We start from the raw sequence: 20,124 nt of genomic DNA on the forward strand, positions 1-20,124 counted from the left end.
GGAATAAATAAAAAAAAAATCAGCCCATATATTTAGAAACGTGAAGTATTTACACATGGGTATAATCAGTTCTATTTTTCTTGTGCTCAATTTGTAAATATGCTTAATTTACAAATGAAGGATTTGTTACATTTCACAGGCAATATATGGATAACAAGAGACGTATAATTATCTCTACTTTTCAAAACATTATCATTTGAAATGTCTTTGACATTCATCAGGGCACTTGAGGATAAGGGTAGTAGGAATAGCTTGGATTTTAGACTCTCCCGTAATGCCTTACTCACTTGCATAAATTGGGTTCTTTTTATTTTTATTTTTTTTTTATTTTTTTTTTTTTTAATTTTTTTTTCAACGTTTATTTATTTTTGGGACAGAGAGAGACAGAGCATGAATGGGGGAGGGGCAGAGAGAGAGGGAGACACAGAATCGGAAACAGGCTCCAGGCTCCGAGCCATCAGCCCAGAGCCCGACGCGGGGCTTGAACTCACAGACCGCAAGATCATGACCTGGCTGAAGTCGGACGCTCAACTGACTGCGCCACCCAGGCGCCCCAAATTGGGTTCTTTTTAATTGACGTCCACAAATTGTTCACCTCTTCCTAACCACCCATGCTGAAAGTGTGCACTCCCTTCACTTAGCACATTTCCAGTATTCCCATTGAATGAAATGTAATACAGTAATGTATTACTACCCTCTCACTGTAATATAGTAATGTACAACCGGCTGTATTTAAAAAAAAATTAACGCTTATTTATTTTTGAGAGGGAGAGAGACAGAGAGTGAACAGGGGAGGTGCAGAGAGAGAGGGGGAGACACAGAATCTGAAGCAGGCTCCATGTTCTGAGCTGTCAGCACAGATCCCGACGCGGGGCTCAAACCCACAAACCTAGATATCATGACCTGAGCAGAAGTCGGATGCTTAATGGACTGAGCCACCCGGGCGTCCCAACAACTGGCTCTATTAATGTCTCTTTGGTATAACCATTAAGCCTCAGGACAGAGAAATACTTTTCTAGTGATAGACTTTCAAGTGTCATTGATAGGCTAAGGAAGAATTATTGAGAAGCAAGCTAAATACACTCTTGTTTTAAAGATTATAACCACATGAATGCATCCAATCCAGTTTGTGAGAAAGATGGAAAAAAAAAAAAAAGATGTGGACAGGACCTACCATTTAATTTACCTTTTGAAATACAAAATCTGTGTAGTGCATGACTCAAAAACTATAATCTATGTTCCTGAACACTTGAAAGTATTAGATCCCTTATTGTCAAGTATTTCTATAAAAAGTTGAGAAGCGATGACTCCTATATTCTACAAGACTCATTCTGCATTTTTACAGCATAGATAATAATACCACTGCATCAGTAGATATCCCTTAAAACACTGGGCTGTTTGTAAAACAGAACAAAACATTATCTCCTTCATCTGGATGCATTACTTCTTAACTGGATGATTTTAATATGCTGCATTCCTTTTATTCAGTTTCACCCTAAGTGAACTGGAGGGGAAGGGGGATGTTAAACCAGATCTTTTAAGGTCGCGTCTTCTGGGCTGGACCTGTCCGTGATTCTGACCTCCCTTAGGAGGAGTCAGCAGCTGGCTACTGATGGCTGGTTGTCTTTCTTCCAAACACATCAGAATAAATGAATAGCTTCAGCTGGTTGTCCCTCTTATCTCCTTGAAGGGCAGTTGAGTTAATTGTGCAATCAGAACAAAATGGCCTTTCTCCCCAAAAGAAGCAGGATCCATCATAGTCTGCTACTTTCAATTCCCTAAACACAGTTTTCTTTATGTACACCCGTATGTCGAAATCTCTAGCAGTGTCTGTAGGCTTAAACTTAAGTATCTTTTCCTGGAACCCCGAAGGGCTCTCTGCAGTACCGTAACTGGAGCTTTACCATTCCCAATCAGGCCCTGTTCAGTCCTGCCGGTCAGTTCAACTCCTCTTATTTCCAGAGGGATTTCACAGACTCCTGCAGCCCACCATGCAACGCACACTCAAATATTCCAAATCTTTCCTATTTAGAACTAATGATGTCATTCCATTTTGTTTATGTTTTTATTGTTTTTTTTTCATTTTTTTACATTTATTTATTTTTGAGAGACAGAGACAGAGGACAAGTGGAGGAGGGGCAGAGAGAGAAGGAGACACAGAATCAGAAGCAGGCTCCAGGCTCCAAGCTGACAGCACAGAGCCCGACGCGGGGATCGAACTTGACAAACTGTGAGATCATGAGCTGAGCTAGAGTCGGATGCTTAACCGACTGAGCCACCCAGGTGCCCCTAAACATTTTTTTAATGTTTATTTATTTTTGAGATAGAGAAAATATGAGTTGGGGAGGGGCAGAAAGAGGAGACAGAGGATCTGAAGCAGGCTCTGTGCTGTGAGCAGAGAGACCCACATGGGGCTTGAACACATAAATTGTGAGATCATGACCTGAGCTCAAATCAAGAGTCAGCGGCTTAATCGAGTGACCCCTCAAGCACCCCTAGAAAGGTCCTTTTGATTTCTACCACTACCTTATTTGTCAGTAAACATTATTTGGTAATCACGTAAATCTCAGCCCTGTGATATTCCCTCCTTCCTTGCTTAGTCCATTGGCTTACTGTGGAGATGACACGGTTGGATGTAGTCTTATATGTTAACACTCGTGTTACTTTCCCGAAAACCACTGGTCTCCTCCCTTGTGATCCCCGAAACTCACAGACGTAAACCTGGCTGTGTTTTATTCTCCACTCTTTCACCCATCCTCAAGGAATATTCAGATCTTCTTTATTCACTTCCTATTGTTGAATTTATTGTGTTTTACTCATGGGCTGAAATATACTCAATTTTTATAACTACTCAGGTGCAACTGAAAAAATTATATTCTCTGTTAACTGGAGTTCTGTGCGATATTTGGGATTGTACAGTTTGCGATTGTAGCATTAGTAAATGTCTGCTGTGTTTCTTTTCTCTTGAATTAAGAGTCTTTCTATACTTCTCGTCTCTTCTAGTTTCTGATTTATGAAAATTGTTGCTTGATCATTAGATATATAGATATTAATAACTGCTGTAACGTCATTGTGAATTCTAGCTTTTGTAACTGAGTGTTTCTTTTTTTTTTTTAAATTTTTTTTTTTCAACGTTTATTTATTTTGGGACAGAGAGAGACAGAGCATGAACGGGGGAGGGGCAGAGAGAGAGGGAGACACAGAATCGGAAACAGGCTCCAGGCTCTGAGCCATCAGCCCAGAGCCCGACGCGGGGCTCGAACTCACGGACCGCGAGATCGTGACCTGGCTGAAGTCGGACGCTTAACCGACTGCGCCACCCAGGCGCCCCTGTTCTCTGTATTTAAGAGTCTCTTAGGGTTTGCCTCCCTCCCTCTCTGTAACGATTTTAGCACGCACATAGAAAAGGCTACTAATAACACCAACAATTTTAACAAAATGAACACACATCTGTAACCAGCATAGAGACCAAAAGCAGGACGTTAACAAAACGCAGAAAAATACTTGCTCTTTTCTCATTTACTAGCCCCCTTTCACCAAAATTCAAATTCAAATTTGTAATACCAATATTTTCTGTTTTTAACTTTATATAAGTAAAACTATACAGAATACATCTCTTTTATTTGTTTGTTTTCTTTTTTTGTATCTGGCAACTTTTGATCAACATTGTGTTTATAACATGTATTCATCTTGTTGTCGCAAATTCCTCTATTCTTTTTGCTTGTATGATACTTAATGTATGAATATACCCCAAATTTTATCCATAAAGATGTTGATGGCTTTCTAAGTTTTGTTTTGTTCCGTTTCTTACTTTTCAGGTATTATAAATAATGGCATTTTGAACAATCCTGCATATTGTTTGGTGAACATAAATATTTCTGTTGGTTATATATTTGGGTAAATTTTCTGGTAAATTATGCGTGTGTTCATCTATTTTAGCTTTTGTAAAAATATGTACAAAGCAAAGTCTCTCTGAAGAAAGCTCATGCAGCTATGATAATATAAGACATTGTAGGTTTTAAGTAAAATAAAATCACAAAGATAGAGGGTTATTTCACAGTGATACAGGGATTTCCCTAATAAGAAGAGATTACAATTCAAATGTCCATTCACTCAACTATAGGTTTTCAAAATAAGTAAAGGAAAAAATCCAGAGCTATAAGAAGAAATAGACAAGTCCTTCATCATTGTGGGAGATTTTAACATACTTTTTTCAATTAATGAATAAATAAGCAATATGATGTCTAAGCTCTAAATGACATACTTTATGTATTTGACCTACTTAACCTACATAGAATATGACAATCAACAAAATCAGAACATATGTGTTTTTCTGTGCGTGTAGAAAATTTACCACAATTGAGTATTTCGTGGATCATAAAGCCAACCACCACAAATTTCAAAGGACTCAAATCTTTCAGAATATTTTCTGTGAGAAAATTAAACTAATTTAGAAATCACTAATTTATTCTTTAACTTTCCTGAATCTTTTTGCTTATGTTTCTCATGTTGATAGCACAGTGTTAGGTTTAACTTTGTCATTACATCTATTAATATAATCAATGTGTGCTGCTTCCATTTTGTTATATTTTATGTCATACATATGATATTTTACATCATGTATATGCATATGTATAGATATGGCTATGGTGTGTGTATGTAAATAGATAAATGTTTTTTTCACCATTTAGCTTTGGCTTGAGTAAGGTTTGTATTTTTGTAAGGATTTTTATCCTTATAATAAAATCCTTATATATTATTAATCCCCTTTTGATTTGTGTATTTACTCATTACAAATCAATTAAGATGGATTGTTAATGTTCTTTATTCCTCCAACTGTGTGATTGTGTAAGTGACCGAAAGCCGACACACATTATTTCTAGCTCAAAATTAATCCATGTTTGAAAACAAAGATAAAATTAAAGGTGAGTCAGTGTTTGAATGTGGTCAAACGATTTACCATCTTTGAATATTTGTTCTCTTGTCTCTGAAATCAAGGTATGTGGAATGAATAGTCTTCAAGGTATATTCAAGTTATGAATGTGTTTTCTATGGGGTTCTGTTCCTCTCTTTAAAGCAAATAATACACAGGGATTTTAATGTCTTGATTCAAATTTTGGTATCATCCTGCCATCTAGTGGATATTCTATTTGTATCACTTATAAGAAAAAGACAACTCAGACTCTATTTTGACCACATGAAAAAAATCTACCAATTACAATGTAATTTCGTTGAAAAAACACGAATAGATGATAATCAAATCTGCGATGTTGGGGGTAATTGAAACCAACATTTCATTCTCATTACGTCAAACTAGGATAAACTTTTTAAAAAATTAACTCTTGTGTAATAAGAAATAATACTGGACTAGGATTTAAGAGATTCATTATCAAGTCTACCTTAACTCTTTGATCTTTTCTGAAATATATGCCATATTGGAGACTCAGCTTAGATCAGGGAAAGATGAAGAAAACTGCCTGTAGTTACATTAATTGAGATTTATCTTAGATACAGAATATTAGTCAAGGGCATATAATTTATACTTTTTGTTCTATATACCTGTATATCATAGATGGATATTGGAGGCTATTTTGAACTGAATTTCTAACTTGTTATGATATGCCATATTTATACACTTACATGTGCTTGCTTGAATAGTCCCCTCATTAATAGATAATAAGTAACAGAGATTGAATTGAACCAAATCCTTAAGGTAGCAAGATTAGAAAATGTCTATTTAATTATTATAATAGTTACTTTTATTGGAAGGGCAGTTAAGCCAACCTGTGAGATAGATGTAGGTTATGGGTTTTGAGAAGCATAAAGACAATTTAAAAACAACAGTGTATTTTGAGAACTCCAAAAATGAAGTGATTTTAGTGAGAGTTCCTACCCAAAATGAGTATTAGTCACAGAATAGGAGAAATACAGAAGGACGTTATGGAGTTTTATCTGCATTCTTCCTCTTGAATCACACCCTTCATTCTACTTACATTAAAGTTTATTTATTTATAGTCCCTACTAATACCCTATTAGTGAAATTGAGCAACCCAAGGACTCTAAAAATCATTCATGCTATTCTGGTTTTGGACAGTACAGAGAGAAAGTTCTTATTTTTTTTGGTTCTAAAATTGTTTTCCCTGTGTTTTTCAAATTAATGGAATTAATTTTCCCTCTTGAAGACACAGGAAACAAGGCTAGTCTTTTATTTTTATTTATTTTTTTACATTTTAGCCTTGAAATATATAAACATCATTGGTCAGAGTCCCCTTTTATTTTTCTTCTGTATTTCAGATGTCTTCAAGCCCTTGACTGGCTTATGAGATATATATATACACACACACACACACACACACACACACACACACACACACATAGGTATGTATATATGTATAGATGATATAGATATAGATATATAGATATCACTGTTAACTACTTGACTTTGTAGAAACCTATACAAATACCAATGATTATTGGGAAATGATGGCCTACCTGCATTGAGATGCCATCAAGAGCATTCTGCTCCCTTCCAAACTAGAATGAAAACAGGAGTTACCTGTATCTGTCTACATGATCTATTAGTGTAGCCAAATTGAATGCTGTGATTGTATTAGAACTACGTCGGTTTCATTCACAATGCTTGTACCTTTTTACAACCAAGCTCTTCATTATTCCACTCTTGTCCTATCAGCATGGAACCCTATTACAAGGTTCAATGACCTACAGTGATTCCAATTGCATTCTTTATACCATTTGGCCCCTCTGATTCTCCAATCTCATCTGCTACGCTACCTGCATAAAATCTATTTCTAATTGATAGAAATGTAAGCATCCAAATTCCTACCTTGGCTCAGGCTACCTCTTCTGATTGAAAAGCTTTTGGTTTTCTCTCTTGTCCCTGTAATTCTTTTTTTTTTTTTAAGTTTATTTATTTTGAGAGAGAGAGCCAAGGAGGGGCAGAGAGAGAGGGAGAGAGAATCCCAAGCAGGCTCTGTGCTGTCAAAGCAGAGCCTGATGAGGGGCTCAGTCTCACCAACCGTGAGATCATGACCTGAGCCAAGAGCTAGTGTTGAACGCTTAACCGACTGAGCCACCCAGGTGCCCCTGGTCCCCGTAATTCTATTCTAACATTATAGTTCATCCCAAAGTTCAAATTCCTATTATGATTTTGCCAATCAGTAAAAATCTTGGACTTTATTTAATTATTTCAGCTTCTGAAGAGTACCCCTAATGCACTCAACGAAAACTTAAAGTAAAAACCAAACCAAACTGAAACAAAACTGAAAAACCTTACGCATGGTGATGATGTAGAAAAGTGCAGTGTCTTCTTTTCAAGTTCTTGTTCCTCTCACAATACTTACATTATAATAATCGCATTATTATAAGCCACAATTTGGAAGCAGCCTAGGTCTCTCTATCACTACTCAGAGAACATCTGCCTACCGATCCGGAAATAACTTTGGAACTTATGCAATCAAGTAATAAATTTCTATTGTGTGGTTTAATAAACTATGTCCCACAAACCAATTTTTTTTGTGTTTTTTTAAAAATAAAATTTTATTAAAACAGAGACATGCCTATTGAGTTGTGTATTGCCTATGACCTTACTCATGCTACAACACTGAATAGTGGGGCTTGGGACTATATGGCTCACAAAGCCTAAATTATTAACGCTATGGCTTTTTATGAGAAAAGTTTGCTGACGTGTTCTGTTACAACAAGTCACTGAGATTGAGATGTTTATATGTTAAGATATGATAGCTTCTTAAATAATAGATATATTACTCTTTCCACAAAGCCAGATTATAAACTGAAAAATAGAGTAATAGTTTTTTTTTTTCAATTTCAATAATAAGTGTAAACATTGAACAGTATTGTGGTCACATTTGGAAGAGTAAAGCAAACTGTCTCAGCTTAAGAAAACCAATGGTTTTCATAAAAATGAAGCTTGTGATACAATGTTAAATTTTTAAAAGGATAATGAACAATATAACTAGTATGATTCTTACTGCATACATTTCATAACCCAATACATACGGATAAATATATAACCTTATATAGAGAGTAATTCACAAATACCACAAAGAATAAGAGTAGTTATCTCTGGATTGTCGCATAGCAGCTGATTTTTCTTTTTGACATGGCGGCATTTGACAGGTATTTAAGACAAAATGTAGGGTCTGTTTCAACATTTTTAAAAGAGCACTGGATTAAAGTTCATGATGAAATGATTCCCCAGTCTTCAGAAGAAATTATATGCAACTAAAATATCACATGGGACATTACTTCACTTAATTGCTTTGTGTCTGCTAAGGCAATACTTCCATCATATTCTCGAGGGTTGACATCCCTAGGGTCTTGATGGAATATAGGCAAGATAAGTTTAGTGTTAGGATTCAGCTTTCTGATCTCTCTTTCTCTCTGTCATCTCTGAACTTATTTTTAATAGATTAGAGGAAAATTCATTTCTCTGAAATATTCATTACAATATACTGTAGACTTCTTTGACTATTTTTTCAGGTTTGTTACTTTTTTTTTTTTTATTTGAATTCTCAGCAGGAAGTTTTCTGGAGCCCATTGATCACAACAAAGAAGCTTCAGTAAATGAGTAAGCCCAATTATTCTGCGCTCCGGTGAGTTGATTCCATTCTTATGTATTTTAGTTTAGAAAGAAAATAGTGTGTTCCAATAATCTTTGTAGGAGACAAACACATTTGTAAATCCAAGCATCCTGATAACTAACTAACTAACTAACTAACTCAGTTCTTTTTCTCTAACCACATTTATTATTATTCACTGACCTACATCACTAAGAAGTTATTTTCAGCTTTATTGCACCGCAGTATTCTCATCTTTCTCTTCATAAACAAATTGAATTTTAATAACAATAAGAATTACACATTGCAATATATCATTTGTGATATGTGATACTCCTCAAAATAATTCTCAGAAAAAAAGAACAATTTTGAGGACGAGGCCTATATTTTATAATTTTACAGTTGCTAAATGCCTATTACGGTGTCGAGTACATAGTAGAGATGCAATGAGAAAGCATGATAGATGTCACTAGAGAGGAGGGAGAGGGTGTGCATAGCACCTTGTGTGCTCATTCAGCTGAATGTGCTGGACACTTCCTGGAGCCAAATGGGGGGCTGTGAACTTTGACCCCAAGGCTGCTGGTATAAATATAAGGAGTACGGGAAGTGGAGTGGAAAGCTACATGTGTGGAAAAGATACGTGGGTAAGAATGAGCTAAATATACATCAGAAATTATAGTTATCTTCAAATTTTTGTATTTGAGTAAATTGACACACAATATTGCATTAGTTTAATTTCAGGTGTACAACAGAGTGATTCAATATCTCTATATGTTGTGCTTTGCCCACCACAAGTGTATTACCATCTGTCACCATACACAAAATATCGTACAAAATCACCCCACATCATACATCAATGGACCTAGAAAGTATCATGCTAATGAAATAAGTCAGACTGAGAAAGACAAATACCATTCAATGCCACTCATATGTGGCATGCCAAACAAGGCAAAACAAAACAAACAAAACAAAAAGCCAAGTAAGTAAACTAACAACAACAAAAAAAAAACAGATTCAGATTCAACAGATTCAACAAAAACTCTCTATGAATACAGAGAACAAACTGATGGTTGCCAGAGGGACGTGCGGGGGCAGGCTAGGGACAAAATGGGTGAAAAGGGGTGGGAGATACAGTCTTCCAGTTACATTTATTTATTTTATTTTTTTTTTTATATATATATTTTTTTTCAAAGTTTATTTATTTTTGGGACAGAGAGAGACAGAGCATGAACGGGGGAGGGGCAGAGAGAGAGGGAGACACAGAAACGGAAACAGGCTCCAGGCTCTGAGCCGTCAGCCCAGAGCCCGACACGGGGCTCGAACTCACGGACCGTGAGATCGTGACCTGGCTGAAGTCGGACGCTTAACCGACTGCGCCACCCAGGCGCCCCAGTTACATTTATTTTTGATGGTGATGCTATCCTCCTCAGTTCTGAATTGCTCAGACTTTCCTACCACAGACAGAGGGAACTAATACAAATTTTGGGAGAAGTGTGTTCAATTCTGGAATTGGCGCTTACTGAGTTTTATATTAAATTGAAAAATACACTCAGGAAATGATAATAAATGTGGTGGAAGGTGAAGTCACAAGTATCAAAGGACTCTTAAAAGAGCAATTGAAGAAGAAAAAAGTGCAGGGGAATGGGAATTGTGTCTTTATATATATGCTTTCCTTCATACTTCTAAGTGCTATATCTGGTCCCAGAGGATAAAACCGGAACAACTGAACGAAAAACACGGAGAATTTCATTTTGGCCGATAATACGGCATAGAATTTTCACTGAATTCTATGTGGAATGGCCTTCCTTGTTGTGCCTTGTGCTATTGTAGATTTCAGTAAGTGGTCAGGAAGTGGGTTTTAGAGTAACTAATTACACTGGCAGAAAAAGGCAGTTTAGGCATTTTGGAGGAACACAGGACAATTTAAGAGAACAATTCATTGCTTCCTTTCTTCCCTCAAAGGTCCTCGTTTTATGCTAATTCAGGAAGTTCAGGATTTTCACTATTTCTGTTTGTTTTGTAGGACTTAAGATGTGTCTCAGTGCATTGTGTGTGGTGGTGATTTAATAGGCATACCTAACTTTTTTATTATTATTATCAACTTTTACCCCAATACGTGTGTATTATATGCCTGAGTTTACTCTTTCACATGCTCGTATATGTATTTATTCAATAAATGTTATTGAGTATCCACTCTGGTTCTGGTATCCCAAATTTGTTTTCATGAATTTTATTTTGCCGTGGAACAGACAATGATAAATGTTAAATGATTTTTTAAAAAGTAAGATGCAATTATGTCACAAATGTGGATGAAATTTGTATTTTGAGGGCTTATACTTCTTATAATGGCCCCGAGAGTATGACCATGGCCGTGAAAAAAGGGTCAAGTGGAGAGAAAGATTTTGTAAGAGATAAGAAATTAAGAGAAAAGGGTATTGGAAGGATTATCTTTATGTCTATGAAATCAACTCAATACAAAAAAAAAAAAAAAAGAAAGAAAGAAAAATCCCTAATCAAATAACAACCACACTGTAATACTTCAGGAAGCAGGTGGCAATCTTTGGAGGTTTTGAGGTAGACTAAGTTTGATGATAATCTGGTAGAAAGATTTCCAGCATAAAAAAATAGCCTGTACATATTTTAAATAAGTTTATTTCTATCACACATCTCATGAAATATCTGATATTACAATGCACCAAGAAAGGGTAATAGATTTTCACAATTTTCCATACTTAGGGAAATGTGGCTGACCAAGCATGCTACTTTTCTGTAGGACATAGCTAAAATGTGGGGACAGAAATGTGTAACGGAGTATAAGAAGTTTCCTGGAAAGGGAATTCAAAAATAATTATAGCAACAATAGTAAAAAAGTGTAATCTGGTCATTTCTTTGGATCCTTAATTTTCTTTTGAGTTCTAAGTTCCCATAGACAGGTTAGGCAGGAAGAGATTGTAGAAATTTATGATATGTATGTCTACCAAGAGAAACATTTTTTTGTTATTAAACATCTTTAAAGTTTATTTATTTATTTTAGAGAGAGAGAGCACAAGTGGGAGAGGAGCGGGCGGGGGGGGGGGGGAGACACAGAATCTGAAGCAGGCTCTGGGCTCTGAGCTGTCAGCACAGAGCCTGACGTGGGCTCAAACTCATGAACTGCAAGATCATGACCTAAGCCGAAGTCGAATGCTCAACTGACTGAGCCACCCAGGTGCTCCTAAGACCAGCATTTTAACTGAATTCTGATTCATGAAATAAATCAGACTGGTCTTTCTCATGAAGTCACCTGCCTCTGAAGATAACTGGGTCTGATCATTCGAAATATATCAGGGGCAATTCTATTTTTGTTCTGTCTCTCTTGACTGCCATCTTTTATTACTCTATTTGTACAAATTTCATATTTACCCTGTAATTGTGATATTAGTAAATTCTAACTTCATTTTTCTTATTTTCTTTTTTTTTTTTTAGTAAATCCTAACTTTAAAAATAAAGGTTGAAATCAAGTATTTTCTACAAGACTATTTATGAATAATCACTAAATTTCTCCTTATTTCCTCATTTTAACCTTCCTTATCTGGATTTTGTTTCTGACTTTTCTGAGTCAACATTCTTGTTTTGTCCACAGGAACCAAGAAAACCAGAGTGCTGAAGTCACTTTCATTCTCTTGAGCTTTTCAGAATATCCAGAACTCCAGATGCCCCTGTTCCTGGTATTCCTGACCATCTACACAGTCACTGTTTTGGGAAATCTGGGCATGATCATGATTATCCAGATCAATCCCAAACTCCACACCCCCATGTATTTTTTTCTCAGCCATTTATCTTTGGTTGATTTCTGTTACTCTACAGTAGTCACACCCAAACTATTAGAAAACTTGATTGTGGAAGACAGAACCATCTCCTTCACAGGCTGCATCATGCAATTCTTCTTTGCGTGCATATTCGTGGTGACAGAAACCTTCATGTTGGCCGTGATGGCATATGACCGATTTGTGGCAGTTTGTAACCCTCTTCTGTACACAGTTGTCATGTCTCAGAAGCTTTGTTCCTTGTTGGTGGGTGCATCATACTCCTGGGTATAGTGTGTTCCCTGACTCTTACTTACTTCCTACTGAAATTATCCTTCAAAGGAAATAATATCATAAATAACTTTGTCTGTGAGCATGCCGCCATCATCTCTGTGTCCTGCTCTAATCCCTACATGAGCCAGAAGATTATTTTAATCTCTGCCACATTCAATGAAATAAGCAGCCTGGTGATCATTCTGCTCTCCTCTGTTTCCATTTTTATCACTGTCATGAAGATGCCTTCCACTGGGGGGCGCCACAAGGCCTTCTCCACGTGTGTTTCCCACCTGACCGCTATCACAATCTTCCATGGGACCATTCTCTTCCTGTACTGTGTTCCCAACTCCAAAAGTTCATGGCTCATGGTCAAGGTGGCTTCTGTCTTTTACACTGTGGTCATCCCCATGCTGAACCCACTGATCTACAGCCTCAGGAACAAAGATGTGAAGGAGACAGTCAAGAAGTTAATCAATACCAAATTATCGTGACACATAATGTAAAGTGGCTTGTGACGTAAAGACTTTTGAGTTAGTACACATGACCATTTGACCACCTACGTAAATCTTCGATTCCTTTTTAAGTCATTGAAGATTGAGTTTATAGAGTTACCCTGAAAACATATGGTTTATCGTGGGGAAGGATACATCAAATGTAGTCTAGTCAATTAAGAGCTGATCAACACTCACACACTAATTTTAAAAGTAATATTTCTTCAATTTTACACAAGCAACATTGATACATTACAAATACAAAGAAGGAGTATCTCCGCCCCACTAAAGTTCAGAACACTGCTTAGTAAAATTGTATTTAATATAAATTTTATATTCTCTTTTTGTATACAAAATATGAAAATAAAAATTAATAACTGTATAGTTCAGAAACAGCTTTTGCTAAATCTAAATTTATCATTCCTGTTCATCTTGTGTTGTGAGTTAGCTATTGATGCATAATAACACAATGACATAAGATTTTAGTCATATGTCACATTAGGTAATTATTTATTGGTTGATTGATTGGATAGCCCTGCTAATATCAGCAAAATCATCTTGGTTAACTTGATATTGTCTTGTCTAACTGGACAACTTACTTCCAGTTCATAGATCTGCATGGTGATTGGGTAGCTGTGCTCTGTGGATCTATGGTCCCCTTTGAACCACGGGACTAGTTAGAGGATTTTCTTGCAGTGTTCACGGCTGAATCACAAAAAAGAAAGCGATATAACAAAAGATGCTTCAAGTTCCCTTGTGTATCATGTCTATCAACATTCTATCAGCCAGTGCAAATCACATAGCTGAGCACAAAGTCGATGGTTGCCAAGGTATATCTAAGCTGCAAGACTGAAAAGTTTCATGGCAAAGAGCATACATACAAGGAGTCATGAAGAACTGGGTCCAATATTTCAATATTCCTGAAGTTTATGGTAAATCTTATTTCGTGGAAAATATCCTTCTCCTGTATTCCAGATAAATATAATATAACTGTCTTAATTTGACAGAACTTTTAAATACATTGGTGCACCATTTGATTGGCTTAACTACATGACTGTATTGGTTATTGCTTGCAGATTGTGATTGATGACTCCCAGGAGAGGTAACGTCTTGGTAAATTTCCAAGTAGCATAGTTTCAATCCAACTGCACACTATATTACTGGCTTCGCCCAAATCATGAGGTTTTTATTTCCAAATAAAATATTCCAATTTCCTTTATATAAAGCTTTGCTCTTTATACACCTATTCATCTGATTGTTTAGCAATACGTAACAATATATGAGCAAATCATGATATATAATTATGGGCTTTTGTGATTTATTTAACTTTTAATTCTCTATTAACCAAGTATCAAAAGCATTCAACCAATTCCAGTAGAATACCTTTATAGGCTGTGTGTGTGTGTTAATACAAATATTTTAAGGATAGAAAAAATGTATTTAGGGAGTGTGTGAAAACAGTATAGAATTAACTATATGTGGCATATGATATAGAGCTTTGGATTTAAGATGTTAACATTTAAAAAATGTCATAGATGTGAGGTAAAATGTTATTTTGAAACTAATTGGATTTGTGCCGTGCGGGACAAAATTAAACTCTACAGAAAGATCTCTGAATAACTGCAAAATCTTTTTAAATAGGTTACTGGTTTATTCTGGAAAATGCTTTTGAATGGACACTTATTCACACAAATGTAATACAGAAGTTCTCCAAGACTTTCAAAATTATAATTTTAATCTGAATGTGCACATTTTAAGTGATAAGTGTATGATTACTAATGTATATTATTTCATTGGGGGTTCTATAAAGTCATAGTAATGAGCTATTTATTTCTATGTATGTTATACTCTTCTTTAACTTTTTGTTAGTAGTTTGGATAGCGGCAAATTTTTTGTTTGGTTTCTGAAGGCTGTGGCAAGACTCTTGGTAAAGATATTCACAAGATCATCTGGTACAACAAAAAATGTACAGAAGTAATAGCCACTTAATGGAGGAACTGTTATAAGTTGAATGTTGACCAAGTTATGTACATATTAATTTTCATATTGTGTTTAGTAATAAATAAGAGTTCAGGAAATTTACTAATGTTGGACAGTTGGCTTGTGATATGAATATTTCAGTGGTGATAGGTGATATTTTTATTGTGTATCTGGTATTTCCTACTTCATCATCTTAGATGGAACCTGAAAGAGAAAAAGGAAAGCTACATGGACAATTAGAGGAAGGGATTGTGGCTCTCCTTCATCAGTGCTCTGTTTTCTGGATATTACTGCTTAGTTACTTAGTTCATTCAAGTTGAGGATAGTCTTGAAGAAAAAAGTTGCATTCAAAGCACAAGGGATGTGAAAGCAGTCCTGAGCTTGTGCCTCTGATAGAAGCAAAATCCTGGAGTGATTTTCTGGTTGCATTTGGTGTTTATTTCCCTACTGCTATAAATTGAAATTCCAGGAAAGCCTTACAAAAATAAAAAAAAAAATAAAGCCTATCTCCAATGTAAATAGCACATTAGAGAAGATATAATTCCAACTTTACATACATTTATCCCAGCAGGCAGAGAAGGGAACACTTTCCAGTTCATTGTAGGCCAGCATCCCCAGATAAGGAAATTATAGAAAAACATATCATAAATATGCATGGGCAAATATTTAAAAGAACAAGTACAATTTATTGGTATATAAAAAAAGCTAGTACATCATATACAAGAGGGAGTTAATCCGGGAATGCAGGAATGATGTATAATTTGAGTCCATTATTATAATTTGTCCCATGGACAAAATAATGTAGCGAAACATATAGTTACCTCAACAGATGTAGAGAATACTTGATGGAATTAAGCAACTATTCATGATAAAAATACTCAGTAAAGTAGGAATAGAAAGGACAGATTTTTAGAAGGAAGAACTCATTTACGTCTTTCTGGACAATAAGGCATCAATAGTGTGTAAGACTGGAGCACTAGAATTTTAGTTAGGATGAAAACAAACTATTTTCCTTAGACATATTTGAGCTAATTACTGCAGACACTTGAGGCAGAGAGAAAACATAGAGTCAAAGTTCATTTCCTTTCAATAGCTGGCTTCCTTTATATTGAAACAAAAATTTCATAAAATTAACCATATTAGAGTTAAAAATTCAGTGCCATTAAAACATTCACTGTATTATTCAACCAACACCTCTACCCAGTTCCAAAATATTTTCACCATTTCAAAAGCAAATGTCATACCCATTAATCAGTTTTTCTCCATTCTGCCTCTCCACCCAGAACCCAATAATGACCATTCTGTTCTCTGTCATAATGTATTTATCCATTCTTATATTTCATATCATGCATTTATCCATTCTATATATTTCATATTTCACGAGTGCCTAGCTTCTTTCATTTGTCATGTTTTCAAGGTTCATCCACGTTGTAACATACATCAGTACTTTATTCCTCTATATGGTTGAACAGTCTTCCATCATATGTGCATATTACAGTTCATACATCTGTTGAAGTACATTTATTGATAGATATTTGGATTGCTTGACCTTTTGGCGTTTGTGAATAGTGCTATTGTAAACATCTATGTGCAAGTATCTGTTTGGGTGCCTGTTATCAACTGTATTCAGCTACACCTATTCAGTTTTTTCCTAGGAGTGGAATTGCTGGGTACTTGGAATTACCCAAACTGTAAGGTTAAAAGGCCCCATACACTCACTTTTGACACAAATTGCAAGTTAGAGGAATCCCCAAAACCACCCTTAGGTTTATTAATTTTCTAACAGTTTTCAAACAACTCACTGAAACTCCCGGTTTATCCAGTGATAAACCACATAAACCAAAATAAGATCAATCATCTGAAGGAAGAAACACACAGAACAGAATCTAGAAGAGATCCCAAAGAGGAGCTTCCAGTGTCCTTGGATATGTTACCATTCCAGCTTCCACGTGTGACAATACACATGGATCATTGGCAATTAGGGAAGATCACACAAGCCTCAGTGTTCAGCTTTTATTACGGTTCTATTACATAGGGTTGATTTATTGACTGTCCACATTGTTGATCTCAGCCTCCAGGTTGACTGTAGACAAAAGACCACTATAGGCCAAGATTGACATATGTGGTCATCCCCAACTTAAGATCAGGTGTGGCACTGATCATAAACAGACCCTCCTATCAGGTAAGACATAGATCATCTCCAAGAAACTGAGACTAAAAGCCGGACTTGCATTTGTGCGAGACCAATTTTTTTTTTTCCACACATTGAGTCTAATAGTCTATTTATGTGAGGAATAACCACGCTGATTTCCACAGTGCCTGAACTGTTTTGGGCTTCCAAGAACAATGTACAAAAGCTCCAGTTACTCTATATCATCACCAATGTTTGCTACTGTGCTTTTTTTTTTCCTTTTTAAATTATAGCTCTCCTAGTGAAGAAGTGGCATGTCATTGTGGTATTGATTTGAATTTTCTTAATCACTAAAGACGTTGAGGATCTTTTCATGTGCTTGCGGGGCATTTGTAGATCTTGGGAGAAATGCCTATTTAAATCATTTGCACATTTTCTAACTGGAAGGCTTGACTCTTGGGTGTTTGTTGTAAGAGTTCTACATATGTTGTGGATTCTACTCCATTATCAGATATATGATTTGTAAATCTTTTCTCCTATTCTCTGACTTCAATAATAGTGTGTGTTTTTTTTGATGCACACAAATTTTAAATTTTTATTAAGTCCAATTTATCTATTTTTTTCTTTTGTCATTTGTGCTTTTGGTCCTGTATGTAAGGATTCATTGCCAAATCCAAGGCTATAAAAATTACGGCTAAGTTTTCTTCTAAGCGTTCTATAGGTTTTGACATTACTTTAGGTCTTTGTTCAATTTTGAGTTAACCACTGTATATGGTATAAAGTAGATGTCCAGGGATGCTGGGTGGCTCAGTCAGTTAAGCGTCCAACTTTGGCTCAGGTCACGATCTCACCGCTCGTGGGTTCAAGCCCCACATTGGCCCTGTGCTGACAGCTCAGAGCCTGGAGCCTGCTTCAGATTCTGTCTCTGTCTCTCTGCTCGTGCTCTGCCTGTCTGTCTCTGTCTCTCAAATATAAAATAAAACATTAAAAATATAAAATAAAACAAAGTCGATGTCCAACCTCGTTATTTTACATGTGAATATCCAGTTCTCCTTGCCATCACTTATGGAAAAAATTCCTTTCTCCATTGAATCTTCTCGGGATACTGTTGAAAATCAATGGTTCATGGATATATGGGTTTATTTCCGGATTCTTAATTCTATTCCTTGTATCTGTGGAGTAAGTTGTGAAATCAGGAATCATGAATCCCCCCCATATGTTCTTTTCCAAGATTGTCTTAGCTTTTGGACTCCTTTTAATTCCATATGGATTTGAAAATCAGTTTCCATTTCCATAAAATTACCTTTGGAATTTTGATAGAGATTGCCCTGAAACTCTATATAACCTGTGATGCTATGGCCAACTTAACAACATTAAGTGTTCCACGCTATTGCAGGAGGGACAAAACTTCTCTGCTCATCTTAAATTTTCAGCTAGGCCTTTTTAACAAAAAAGGTTAACAAGAGGGAAACAAAGTTTATTAATGCATGCAGTGCACATCACATGAGAGAAGTTTAAACATAAAATAACGCAGAGACAGCTTAGAACTGCAGCTTTGATAGCATCTTCAACAAAGAACAATGAATGTGTAGAGAGTCGACAGGACAAAGGAAAACAGTTGTAGGCTTCCAAGGGTAGCAAACTGTGGGAAGGTCATGGCAAATATGTGCAGGAAAGGGAAGCCTCTTCCACTGTTGGTGGGAATGCAAACTGGTGTAGTCACTCTAGAAAACAGTAGGGAAACTTCTCAAAAAGTTAAAAATAGAACTACCCTATGGCCCAGCAATTGCACTACTAGCTTTTTACCCAAAGGATACAAAAATACTGATTTGAAGGGGCACATGCACCCCGATGTTTATTGCAACATTATCACCAATGGCCAAATCATGGAAACAGCCCAAATGCCCATTGACTGATGAATGGATAAAGAAGAAGTGGTATATATACATACAATGGAATATTACTCAGCCATAAAAAATAATGAAATCTTGCCATTTGCAAAGATGTGGATAGAGATGGAGAGTATTATGCTCAGCAAAATAAGTCAGTCAGAGAAAGACAAATACCATATGATTTCACTCAAATATGGAACTTAAGAAACAAAACAGATGAATAACAGAAGGGGAGAAAAGAGAGAGGGAAGCAATCCAGAAGAGACTCTTAAAAATAGAGAATAAATTGACAGCTGATGGAGGAGAAGTGGGCAGGAGGTTGGGCTAAATGGGTAATGGGCATTAAGGAGGGCACTTGTGATGAGCACTGGGTGTTGTATCACAAGTGATGAATCACTAAATTCTACTCTGGAAACCAATATTACCCTATATGCTAACTAACTAGAATTTAAATAAAAACTTGAAACAAAAAAAAGGAAAGTAATGGAGTAAGATTGTTTGCAGATTTCTTTGGGCTGATAAGTGTCTGTCTCTAGTAAAAAGAAAATTTATATTCTGCTTTTTGGCAGAAAAGGGGACGGTACAAAGAGCTTTCCCTGCATTTGTTGCTCTACTTGCCTTCAGCTCAAAACAATTTTTTTAATATCAAAATGCATATTTTAGCAGGGCATATTCTGGATTCCTTCCCTATGAATGCACCGTACTTTTCATTTATTTAGATATTCTTTAATTTGTTTCAGCAATGTTTTGTAGTTACAGTATACACGTCTTTCACCTCCTTGTTAAATTTGTATCTAGGTATTTGATTCTTTTGAGTTTCATTTAAGTGGAATGTTTTTCTTAACTTCCATTGAGGATTGTTCATTTCTGCTATCTAGAAACACCATTGATTTTTGCATGTTTACTGTGTGCTGTGAAACTTTGCTGAAATTGTGTCGACTGAGATGATCATGTGGTTTTACTGCTTTGTTC

General features: G+C 36.0%; 1 protein-coding gene across 1 annotated transcript; it reads left to right on the plus strand.

Moving 5' to 3' along the window:
* Positions 1 to 12,217: 12,217 nt before the first annotated feature.
* On the plus strand, positions 12,218 to 13,149 carry LOC124506040 (olfactory receptor 5D13-like). The gene is given in 2 exon segments (XM_047072049.1): positions 12,218 to 12,668; positions 12,671 to 13,149. Coding segments are annotated over 2 exon segments (858 nt in total). The 5' UTR covers positions 12,218 to 12,289.
* Positions 13,150 to 20,124: the final 6,975 nt, after the last annotated feature.

Source organism: Lynx rufus, unplaced genomic scaffold (assembly GCF_022079265.1).
Source record: "Lynx rufus isolate CCGP_SWC_20201006 ecotype Redwood Valley unplaced genomic scaffold, mLynRuf1.p SCAF_9, whole genome shotgun sequence".
Taxonomy (NCBI): Eukaryota; Metazoa; Chordata; class Mammalia; order Carnivora; family Felidae; genus Lynx; species Lynx rufus.